We start from the raw sequence: 13,278 nt of genomic DNA on the forward strand, positions 1-13,278 counted from the left end.
TAAACATTATTTTTAAGTTGTTTTGACATTTTCAAACCGGACTATAGTTAATCCGCACTGATCGAAGCCGCACTATGCGAAGTATTGCTTTATTTGATCGAATAATGTTTTTTAAACATTTCACTCTTCATGTTATATTGTAATCGCATTAATATAAACATGTCGTAAAAAACTATATAAATATTTAAAAACATTCGCATTAATATGGCGTATCAAAACACACACACAAAATTATTAAATATATGCTGATCCATCATTTCAATTTAGAAAAAGTTTATATATTTCTGTAAACATGTTGTTCTGCATGTCCACATCTCTAAGTATAAATGATATCTGTCTCGAGTTAAGTGGAGTTGTCCAATTCCAGGAAAACGTAACGGTTTACATTTTAGAAAATATCAAATGATTTATTACATCCTCTCATCTTTATAACAATAATAATATGAAATAAAATTTTATATTGCCATTTATTTTTTTCATTATAAAACTGACATTTCACAATTTACAAGTTAAACAGTAAAACACGAATTTGATTTGATAAAGTGACAAGTCTTAATATTTAAAAAAAAATATATTTAGAACACATTGATTTAAAAAATACCTATAACAATTTTTTAATAAACTTAATCAACTTTAAATAAACTAAATATAAATTTAGACATAATAAAATTGGTAAATAAATATAACATTTTTTTCATCAAATAAGATAAAATACTCGAATCAATGCAATATTAGTAAATTAAATTAATTGAAATTACAACATCTAAAGAGAATAAACTTAAGTATTACACCAACTAATTTCGTATATGAATGTATATTATAGAATCAATATCTACTTTAGTTCTGTTCTCTATTGCTTCATGCAAGTTGTTTACGTTCATAATTAGTATTACTATGCGTGCATGTTCCATATAAATGAGTGCATCTTACCAGTTTAATATATCATAGATAAGTTGGCAGTACATTATGCAACATTATATACTAAATCAGTTAAAGTTAAGAAATTTATTAAAGACTTCATTTCTGAAATTCTAAAAAAAATATATATGTTAATTTTATTTATTACGTTCGTAGATATCAATATATAAAAACCAAAAAACATAAGAAATATATAAAATTTGCAATAGACTTCAAAAACTTTATACTTCCGATACTAGATAAGTTTTAATTAAATTTTCAGAAAACTTCGAGTGAACAATCACAATTAAATTTTTTTTTAAATGTTTTAATTTCGATAATAGATAAAAAAATATACAGGAATTTATGAATATCATATTATTTAACATAATAACAAAATTTCATCTAATTTTGGATAAGATTCAACTAGTTTCAATTAATACCTATAGTTAATAGCCCTTTGTAATAGTTATGTTCTATTTGTTTTTTATTTGTTTGCGTCAGAGTCGAACCGGAACCGAAGTTAACCGGATTTTTTTACAGAACCCTAACTGTAACCAGAACGTAAATTTAAAAACCGAAATCGAAATCGGAACGAAATTTTATGTATATGGTCGACTCGACTATTAATTTTAACTTTGACTAATTTAATTTGTTTTTTTTTATTCAATTTTAGTTTTAACCGGAACCGAATCGAAACAGAACCGGAAGTTTTAGACGAACCGAAACTGGAACGAAAAATATTTACTTCGTACAAAACTAGTAGCAAAATTAATTTCGCTTAATAACATTCGTGCAATTGTATACAGATTTATATTATATTATTTTTATATTTTTCGACTTACGGGGTTTCCGAATGTAATAATAAAATAAACATAGTTTATTGTATAATAACAGACAAAGGGCTATTGGCCATAATTCATGTAAATAATATTTCCATTGCAAATTCTACGTATAAATACTACGGCATGAGCCTAGATTAAATTATATTCACACCGTAGAGTGAAAATATGCAGTATTTTAATATAAAAATATATACATTTTCTTAAAAATCAATAATAAAATTATAATCTATGAATGCATAACGATTACAGTAGAACCTGTTTTTGTGTGGTCCTTATTAATGCGATTTTATTTTGCACTTTCTCATGTATTTCGTAAATTTTTGACGTATTTTCTAAGTGCGATTTTTTTATGCGGTCCTTATGTAACGCACAAAAAAAGGTTTTACTGAATATAAAAAGATGAAATATGTAATTAAAAAAATAAATTGAAAAATAATAGAATTAGTATACTAAAACAACTCTACTCATATCTCCATCTACGATGTGAGCAATGGCCTATATTTATTCACATTGTAGAGGAATTTATTTCAAGATTTTTATTTGTTTTCAAGAAATTATATAAAGAATCAGTGAAATTGAAAGTTACTAGAACTATGGGAAATCTGAAGAAGAACATTTTTTTTATATTAAACAAATAATATGTTTTCAGTAACATAATAATACGAGAATTTAACAATGAAGATTAATGTTGAAAGTTACAGGATACAGTAGATGTTACTAAAAACTGTTAGCCACAAAAATAAGTTGTAGTGGATTAAGAGTTTTGAGATTTTGATGAAAGATGGACAAAAATTACATGACAGCAATTTTATTAAAAATAGTCGAATAAGCGGACAGAAATATGGTTACTTTTTAAATAATAATAATTAAAAATATTTTCAAGAATTATAACATAAATATTACTAAAAATGTCTTGAAAAAGCAATTACCGTTACAAGAAAAAGTTACAAGATATTTAAAAAGTTACTAGAACTATGGGAAATCTGAAGAAGAACATTTTGTTTATATTAAACAAATAACATGTTTTAGTAGCATTATATAACTTAATACGAGAATTTATCTATGAAGATGTTACTAAAAATCGTCAGTAACCAAAAGAAATTGTAGTAATTATGCTTTAAGAGTTTTGAGATTTTGATGAAAGATGAACCTAAATTACATGAGAAATTTTATTGAAAATAGTCAAATAACAACCCATAAGCCAACAGAAAATATGGTTACTATTTTTTTATCAATGAATCATCGACAAATAGAAAATTGATTAGAGAAAATGTAAATAATAATAATAATTAAATATTTTTTAAAACATTTTTTATTATTTTTGATGAAAGGTGGTAACCAATACTGGAGAGAAAGTATCTCACAAAAAGTTAATTAAGACCTACAACCAGACACAAATATCGAATAAATAAAAAATTACGATACAAAAATGCAACAATAATAATTAAAAAGGAATTACAGAATTTAAAAAAAACATTAGGATGGAAGAACTATAGAAACCTGATGAAGAACATTGTCAACTAAAGAAACGTAAATAATATGAATATTTTCTAGTGAAGAGATTAAATAATTTGCAAGCAAATAGAAAAATTCAAAGAGTAAAAGAATACATTCCAAATTTGAAATACAGATTTGAAAATTCAGATAGGCAAAACAAAGTGAAAAAGACATTAAACTAGAAAAAAGTAGAAATATTATCTTCTCCAGAAAACACAAATGAAATGAATAAAATTAAATACTTTGGTATATCAAAAAATAACTGGTTATAGCTTACAGTAAGTGGAAAGCTACTTAACTTCCAGTGAAAGGCATTGTACTAATTACGCAAATATTAAATTCCATATTAAGAATGAACGCACTTTCCTGAGTAATGGAAAGTTTTAGATGCAAATTGAAGAAGAACTAAATTACATTACATTATATAATGATAAAATTATTGAATTAACAATGATGGCTATTCATGAGAAGATAATTTGATATGAACAAAAGTTAAAACAACTTCAAATGTAACTCGGATAATTTTTGATTAGTTTTAATGAATTAAAAATACTACAAAAATACATGAGAAATTGTCACATTATACCAACACATTATAAATAAAAAATTGACAACAAAATCATTATAGAAAACTAAAAATAATTTCTAAAATTAAAAAAGAAACGGTCTAAAAACTGCAAAATCTAAATTATTATTAGAAATTTGTTAATTAAAAAAAACATGAATTTCTGTTTAAAACATATCTTTTCCTTCAAATTAAGATAAAAGTGAAATATTTATGTATGGATTACAAGAAAAGTGAAAAGAAGAAATCAATTAGTAAATATTACATTTATGTATATAATGATGATTTTATTTTAAAATGTTTATAAATAAAATAAGTCGTCACAAAATAATTTTAAGCCAAGAAAAGGAACACAAAAAAAAATGATATATTAATTTTAGTTTGGATCCGGAAGCGTTTACAGTAACCTCGATCTATTTATTTGTTTTACTAACGGAAGCGCATGCAATATTTTGTATTTAATTCGCCGATCGAAATTTTCCGATGGATTTTTCCGTGAAAATAGGAACTCAATGTGTTTACAGAGATGGTAACAATGGATCTCTCTCGGCTTACATAAAGCTCCTACAGCTTTCAGTCATCCTGTGTAATATAATAGTGTTAAGCGCGAACGAACAAGCTATACAATTTAATACCGATTAAAACAAAAAAAAAGAAATAAAGAAGGTAAGTAAAACTGTAAATCTCTTTTTAATATATATTTTTGCTCAAATTCACGTTCAAAATCTTACAAAGTAATACAATATGTTTTTAATGAATACATAACTATGAATGAATTAATATATTCTATTGTAAATGTCAAATTGTTACACATTAATTTTGCTTTAATTACACAAAACCCGAATCTTTCAATTTATTGTACAAAACGGCAAGAAATTGCTATTTTTCTATAGCATAACTTGAATATGTCAATTGCACACAAAGCGAAACGCTTTTGTATATTACACAAGCTGCATTTTCAGTTTAAATCAGCTGTTTACAAAAGCAATCTAAACTTCTCACAAGAATACAATTTTATTTTAAATTTCAGTGAAAATGGATTCATGCTAACTGCATTCATGAAATTTACTGAATTCACTTTTCTAGTAAAAATATTTGCTACAAATATCGTAGATCCTCCTCCATTATTGACCTTTTGGCACTTTTTCATAAATATTGCATGTGATTAATATCAATCTAAACATTTATTTTCTTTACGTATTACGTCAATGATGTGACAAGTGTCTTCAATATGAAGGGCCCACAATTGTGGTCCCTGGCTTTGGACCGTGTTACATGTCCACACTCGTGAGCTCTTAATATTGAAAACCCTTGCCACATCATTGACGTAATACCTAAATAAAAAAATGTTCAGATTGATATTATTCACATACAAAACCTTAATTTTGTTACGTAAACGATTCAAACGTTATTTGAGGTTCCTGGACTTTTACTATATGAAGGCCCTTTAAAATGGTCGTTCGCACTTTTTCGTAAATAAGTAGACGATGATACGATCCAAAGTCATGGCCCCACACTCGTGGGCCCTTCGCATTGAAGACCCTTGCTGTCATTGACATAAAACGCAAATAAAAAAAATGTTGAGATTGATATTATTCACACTCAATGTCTTATTTTTGTCACGTAAACTATTAAAATTTTCATTAGGAAACTTTTAACGTCGGTCGCTCTTAGGTGATTTATAAGTTTTAATTCCGTCAAAGACTTTTAATGCAACTACATTATGTATGCAATAAGTAGCACCTAAGAACACATAATTAAAAAAAAACTATTTCCTTTTAATATAAATTAATAATTTTCTTAGCAGTATTTAAAGAATAGAATTGCAAAGAATATATAAGTATTTTTATTAACTTTTCAATAACAATTTGGGCATATTTCAATTACTTGCAACAGTTATAAAAAATATCTCATTAACTATAAGTGATATTTATTTACAATATTAAATTAAACTATGACAACGAATCAGTAAATTAAACAGTAATTGAATATTTTTTACATGCAAACCTGCAGTTTGATAATTTGCTCATATTTCACCCAACTGTAAATTCCAATAAGTAAATAATATGGCTTTGCAAATAGAAATGGAACGTTAATTTAATATTATTACATAATAATATTCACTTCGATGTATATACGAAAATTCAATTAATAAATTTTAGAGACAGATGAAATCAAAAATGAACAATTGTAAAATACAAAAAAAAAACTAATAATATTTATTAGAAACAATTGTAACCAAAGGGCTATCGGCCTAAGTCTTTCCACCCTTTTTATTCTAATACAGTGGAACCTAGCTTAATGCGCATAATCAAAAAAACGATAATGCGTTCCACTTTGCGAGTCATTTTTCTTTAAATCTATATATATTTAATTATTCAGTAATATTTTGTTTTTAGTACGAATTAAAAGGACCAAAAAGACCGTATTTTTAGACTCCAAGACGTATCTTTTTTACATAAAAAAATATATTTAAAATTGAGTCTTATGGTCCGAAAAATATAGTTATTTTTATATAATATGATTATATAAATATATTTTATTTTTTTCAAATATAAACTAATACATTACATCCTAGTCCTTCGAAATACAGAAATGCCTCATATAGTGCGACTAATTGATTTCGCCCGAACTGTTTTTTAAAACTGCACAGGCTGTACAAAGAGAAAAACAGGATAATTTATATATAAAATAATAATTTCGTGAACTATTTATTTTAATTTCGTCAATTAAAATTTTCTTTGTTTTTAAAATTTCAAAGTGAATCCGGACTGATCAAAGCCAAACTATACGATGTATGGCTGTTTACCTAATGTATGATTATTGATTTTAATTAATGGAATTACACATAGATCAATAGTATACTCTAATCACAACGTTTATTTGATGCAGGATTAAATGTGCTCAATCGGAGATGTGTTTTCGGAATTAATCCTATGATAAACGAACATTTACGCTTTACCAAATAGCATTAGTACGTTATTGAATAGAAGGTAAATCAAAAGGATCAATTATATCATTATATAATCTTACAAAAATAGATTAATTTAAATGAAAAATTTGAGATAATTTATCTAAAAGTTTTTATAATTAACCGTATTTAAATAATTGGTGTTTTCATTAACATTTCCATTTTAATACCAAGGAAAAAAGCTGAGAAAATACGATTTACTCCAATGAAACAAAAAAAAAATGTTTCGGTATTAAAAATTAAATTTTAAAAATTATACAACAAAATCTCTAAAAACTAATCAAGATAATACAACATATTATGAAAATGACAGTTTTCCTCAAAATATTAGATTAAAATGTAAGTTTACTTAGTTTTCGCTACTTTTATACCTCTCAACTTGCAAGTGATAATTTTGTAAGTGAATTGAAATTATTAAGCAAAATGATGGACAATTCACGGTAGTTGTCTGATTTTGTTAAAAAAAATATATAATATCAGGTGATATTGAGTATATTGCATCGTTAGTAAGAATTTTATTGGTAAACTTGCATGACGTTTGAAGCACAAACCTATAGATATTGCTGCAAAAGTCGGGATATTTCAATGGCGGTGACTTGCTTTGATGTCAGAATAATGATGCCTATGATCTTTACAGCTATTGATCGATCTGTACAAAAGATACCTTCCTAATTAACTACGCATCATTTTTGCGATATAATAAGTATTTCTCTAATAACTTTCAATGGCTTATTATGGTAGTTAATTAATAAAAAACATCGTGATTCTTCAATACTAATTAAGATAAAAAGTACAAAAAAAGTTTCAAAAATTAAAATTATACAAAATTTTTTGAAATCTACTTCGATTTGCTGAAAAAAAAATACGATTCAAATCAATTACATGGTAAAAGAAAATTTATTTTCTCTATCAATTTACCACTGTATGAGAACAATCCCGGACTGTTTGAATCCGAACTAATCGAAGAACTAAATACATATAAAAATAAAACGCACTACTCTATGAAGAAAATCGATCAATTATATATAAAAAAAATATTATTTGCTAATTTTTTGAAATTTATTTTAATATTGCTGCATTAAAATATATTTTGCTTTGTAATTTTCAAATCAGTGTATAGTAAATTCGGACTGATCGAAGCCGCACTATGTGAGGTATTACTACATTTCATATTTTTAATGATTTCGTTTTTCCATTAAATACAAAAGAAATGATTTCAATTGAAAATGTTTTTACTCTTAATTAACGGAGTGGAATGGAAATATATCAAATTTATACAATTATTTCAGAAGTTTTTTTTGCAATTAAAAATAATTGTACATTATTCTATATGAACTGGTAATTTATACTGAAAAAAAAAATTTTTCATGCAAAAATATATAATTCCATAATAGTTTAAATTTTACTGAAATGTTCTATGCATATATTTTTTTGCATATTTAGGACAATAAATACAAGAAAAATTATGATTTACACTATATTTTTTTTAATTTATTTATTTAAACATATTTATTGGTCACAATTTGAGAGCCATTTTTTTTTATAAATCAGTGTTATATATTTATTGTCTTATTTTAATGGGAAGGAATTTATTTATTTTTTTCGCTAAAAAGGTATATGAAATTGATGGGTACATAAAACGTTAATCATAGAATAATATAATTTTTTATATTTATAGATCGAACAATTTATATATAAGAAAAATCATATAAAATTTCCAGATTTTTACTCGTATAGTGAAACATATTTAATAATACACATCATATGTGTACATAAGCGCGCAATCCGGAACTTCTCTTCTCATCGTCGCTCGTTTAACGAATCATTTTTGTTATAATCGTTTAGCGAGGTTCCACTGTACTTCATGTTTGTCGGGAGAAAACAAATTACATTTTGCTCTTTAAAATGAAATTTCTTTATAAGAATTTTCTTTGTTTGCGTTTTATATTTTCTTGATAATGTTAATTAATACACGCAAAAAGGGCATGCAATATAATTCTTTAAGAAAAATGAATATTTTACTCAAATATTTTTGTATATGCGAAATTTTGTTTGTTAAGGATAATAAATAAGGTACAAGGGAAATGTGTTTGATTTCAATAAATTAGTTAGTTTTTAAAATTGAAAATAAATATAAGTTAAAATTGTTTATTTTAAGTTTGTATAAATTATATTTTTTGCTGCATTTTAACCGGAAGTTTTTTCATATATTTATTTATTTATTTTTTGGGACGTTTATAAAAAAAAGTTTTAATTATATATTTTCTTTGATTTATAGTTTGAAGGGGAAGACAATTAATATTAATTACATAAATATATTAGAATAGGTGACTTACAGTGATCAGTATGTGGAGAGATTCTACGTAAGATCGTTCGGTGTCGTAGAGTTCGACTACCACGTGGGTTCTGGTGTCCTGCAAAATAAACAGAGATTTGTAAACAGAGTGTTGCGGGCAAGAAATGCGAACGGAATGCGCGATGTGTGCGATATTTGCGCGATGGATGTACGCGGTAAAGGATCTTTACCTCAGCAGTGTTACTGTCTGGTGGTGGCTTTTGAGGGCTTGCGGCGCCTTCAGGACTAGAGCTACTGTCAGCTTCGACATCGTCGAGAACAACCGTTGCAACCGTCGTCACCGCAGCCGCTGCCGCCCCCGCTTCCTCCACCTCCTCCTCTTCTTCTTCAGCTACCGCTACCGCGGCCTTCTCCGCCTTCGCCGAGGAAGAGCCTTCCTGGCGCAGGCTGTGTCCGCGTCGGAAAGTTATACCACTCATGAGGAAGAGTGTCACATACACATTGCCACACCTTATGTTGCTGTCGACGCTCGGCACGGGCTTTTATAGGCGTCGCGACGCCGGCCGCGCCAGCGCGTCAGCGCCGTCAGTTTTTAAGAAGCGAAGCGCGGGTCGCAGGGCGAAGCATCGTTGCTAGGCGATCGCGCTTTTGGAAGATCAAATATAATCCGTGATACGCTGGAAACAATGGGCTTCGACGGATTGTTTTTTTTTTCACCCCCTTTCCTGTTCCGCCCCTACGTGTGTCCGAACAGGATGCATCCAGCTCGAACATCCGGTCGGACACGGAATCGCCCCCGCAAAACGTTCTTCTTTTTTTTTTCAATACATTTTGTAGTTCGACGAATGCTGCCACCCCCGGGGATGACCCACCTGTTCGATATTGAGCTGGCTACCAGTTGCATTCAATTCAGCTGCCCACGCTTCCGAACTGGCCGGGCTCGATACGCAAAACACGATATTATTTCAATGCGTTTCGTTCCACCCACGCGACGTACAAGCATTTCAATAACAATAATTGTAGTTTACTTGAGCATGTAAACTGTGCCCAGCGCAGAAATTCAAAACCCGATTACCGATGTTGCTGAAGCAGTCTGTAATTAGGTTTCGCTGCAAATTTGTTTATAGTGCATGGAATTACATGGATCAATCGACTGCATCTGAGCACTTCCAACATGAAGAAAAATACTGACAAGAGATGTTGTCAGCATCATAGTTAGATATTACCTGAACAATTAGACCATTAATTTCATAAATCTACAAACATAAATGGTCGTAAGAACCATTTGATTAGTATTTTTATTTTTTTAGCAGTATTTGTATTATTTACAACATTAATACAATAAAAAATGTTGACTTATAAATAAAATATAAGTATATAAGATGAAAAATACTGAATATATGGTTTTTGAATCAGATGACTGAAACGCGTAAAATCGAACAAAATTATGTTTATAGTACGGCTCACTAGACATTTTTTCGCGGTTCTTTACTCCAAAAAGGTTGCCGACTACTGAACTAACCTAAGCCAAGTTGTAAGACCCAATGTTAAAGTATTTATTTTTCATTGAAGCGTCTATTAACAACATTATTAATATTACAAACTAGGGTGTACACAAAAAAAAACAACTTTTAAAAAACCGGTTTTCGAATTTTCATTTATAAAATTCTTGAATATTACATAAAAGAAAAGAAGATCTGCACTATCGCATATCGCAAACATATTTTGGAAGCTATGGCATGATTTTCTTCTACGTCGCTTTTTTCATCATTTTTCTATTGAATAATTTTTTTAATTTGTGGATTTTCTTGAATTCGTGTCTCTACAGCAAATAATATTATAGAACTAATTTCAGTTTTCATTTCATATAACAGAAATTAAAATGTCTTCCTTGTTAATAAATTCGCATCTTGTCGTACTAAGACCTCTTTCTATCATGACCTTTAAACTTTATCTTCTAGTTTGGAAGTCAATAATAAGACTTAATTCCTTCCCAATTTTCTGTTTGTTTCATGAAACTTAGTATTTATAACAGAGACGACTTTGGAATCAAAATGTTTGTTTTAACCAGATAATTAATTATATTTTAAATCTAGGTTCAAAAACCGGTTTTGTAGTTGAAAAAAAACATTTTTCGAATTATATAAATATCTTCAAAAAACCGACAAACAATATCACACACACACTAATACTTTTTTACAAGTTGAACAAAATGAATTAAAGTAAATTGTTTTAAGATGAATGAATATTTAACCCTTAAATGTATACTAATAGTTTTTAAATGTAAAAACAGTACAATTTATTTTAACAATTTCCTACTTGTTGTTGATGATTCACAACTCTGCTTATAATACATAGGTTAAAAGCAAATAAAAAATTGTGAATGATTTATTTAATTATATACCTAAACATATTTTTTAAATATAATTTGAAAAAATCATGCATTTAAGCGTTAAGTGACTTTTGTTTAGACCAAGGATCAGCAATACGCGGTTTTGGAAACAATTACGGCTTTTCTATATTAAATAATCTACTGATTTCATTGATAGGCAAACCTTTTTTGTCGTTGACTTTTGTCTATTAATTACAAATAATAATTTTACACTTATTTGCTTCAATTGTTTCATATATCAATATTTTCTCTAAATTCATTTATTGAGATTTATTTGTTTTGATAATTATATAATTGTTTTAATTATTTTTATTTTGTTTCAAAGAAAGATTTTTAAAGTATCTTAAATAAACTGAAAATAATTATCCTAAGAAAGTTTTTTTTCTATATTATTACAACAAAAACTAGGAAAATAAATATTAACGTAAGTATAATTCATTTTAATCTTTTTAAGATTTATATAACATGTATATCTTCTTTTTTTAATGTTATGATTTGTTTTTGTCAATAATTGTAGTATTTTTGTCATAAAAAAAATGTTATTTGTATAGCGAATTTATACCTCTAAACAATTTGTTTTATATTCTAACCAACCGACTTCTATTTAGTCTGTTATTATTGTGATGTATTCTTTCGTTTTTATTTATGTCTCGTATGTTGATGTTTGTTTCCTCAGCGTTGCCAGATATAAACATTGCTTCAACAATATTTATTAAAAATTATGAAGACTTGCATTTCTTAATTATTGATTGAAGTTATTTATAATCAACATGTAAATAATTTAGCTTTAAGTAGTAAGTAATAACAGATATTAATAAACAATAATTTCTAAGTTTCTCTCGCCCATTTTTATATACATATTTATAAAGAGAGTAAATAATACTTTATTGAAATAGGATTATTCGAGAATCTATATACAGCAATTATTCCAACAATGCGGCTTCAATCAGTCTGGATTTACTATACTTATTATAATATAGTAATAAAATCACTTTTTGTGTGGTTTATTTTTGTATGTATTTGAGTCCAGTTTCATAAATTCTGGGATGTTGACAGAACTCTTTAACGCACTATACGAGGTATTGGCATATATATAAAAATGAAACCAAAACTTATAAAGAGAAAAAACAATTATTTATGTATAAAATAATTGTACTATTGATTTTTTTTAGAATTTATTTTAATTTCCATAGTGAACCCAGATTATGCGAGGTAAACAAATATGTAAAAAAATATTAAAAAAAATAATAATAATAAAAAATTGGAAATTGAAAAATATTGTATTGAATAATTCAATAATTTTTATTAAATTCAGAATAGTTTTCTCTAAATTTACACAGTATTCCCACAATTTAATATACATAATTCTCCACTTGGAAATGATACAAATCACTTTCAGTGGTTTAAACTATCTATTTTTCGTACTATAAGACGCACCTTTTTATATAGAAAAATGGACTGAAAATTTGAAAATAAGACAAAAAAGACTTTCATATAACGTGAAGAATAAACTATATGTGATCAATTCCGTCCGGTGCGTCTTATAATCCAAAAAATATGGTAGTTTTTAAACAAAATCTCTAATAACATACTCGGAACTATTGAGTTGTCAAGAAACTCACAATTATGTTTGCTTAGTTGATTGCTTAGAAGGATTTATATCATGTTTAAAAGCAATTTGCTAGTAATTTTGTCTAGTTTAGGGTCAATTTTAACTTGACATAGAACAAAAACGAATATTTTCGAATTTTTTTATTTCCGTAAATCAAGAAAGCTAATGAGACAAACAATCAAATATGTGAAGTTCATGTTTTT

General features: G+C 27.1%; 1 protein-coding gene across 2 annotated transcripts in view; it reads right to left on the reverse strand.

Annotated features, from left to right (window-relative positions):
* LOC108556444 (rho guanine nucleotide exchange factor 17) overlaps positions 1 to 13,278 on the reverse strand; it is a 51,830-nt gene that overhangs the window by 17,292 nt on the left and 21,260 nt on the right. For both annotated transcript variants that reach the window (XM_017912585.1, XM_017912576.1), the window contains exon 2: positions 9,112 to 9,189. In XM_017912585.1, the coding sequence (XP_017768074.1) occupies positions 9,112 to 9,189 (78 nt within the window). The remainder of the gene's footprint in view (positions 1 to 9,111; positions 9,190 to 13,278) is intronic.

Source organism: Nicrophorus vespilloides, unplaced genomic scaffold (genome assembly GCF_001412225.1).
Source record: "Nicrophorus vespilloides isolate i.1.1-1 unplaced genomic scaffold, Nicve_v1.0, whole genome shotgun sequence".
NCBI lineage: Eukaryota > Metazoa > Arthropoda > Insecta > Coleoptera > Silphidae > Nicrophorus > Nicrophorus vespilloides.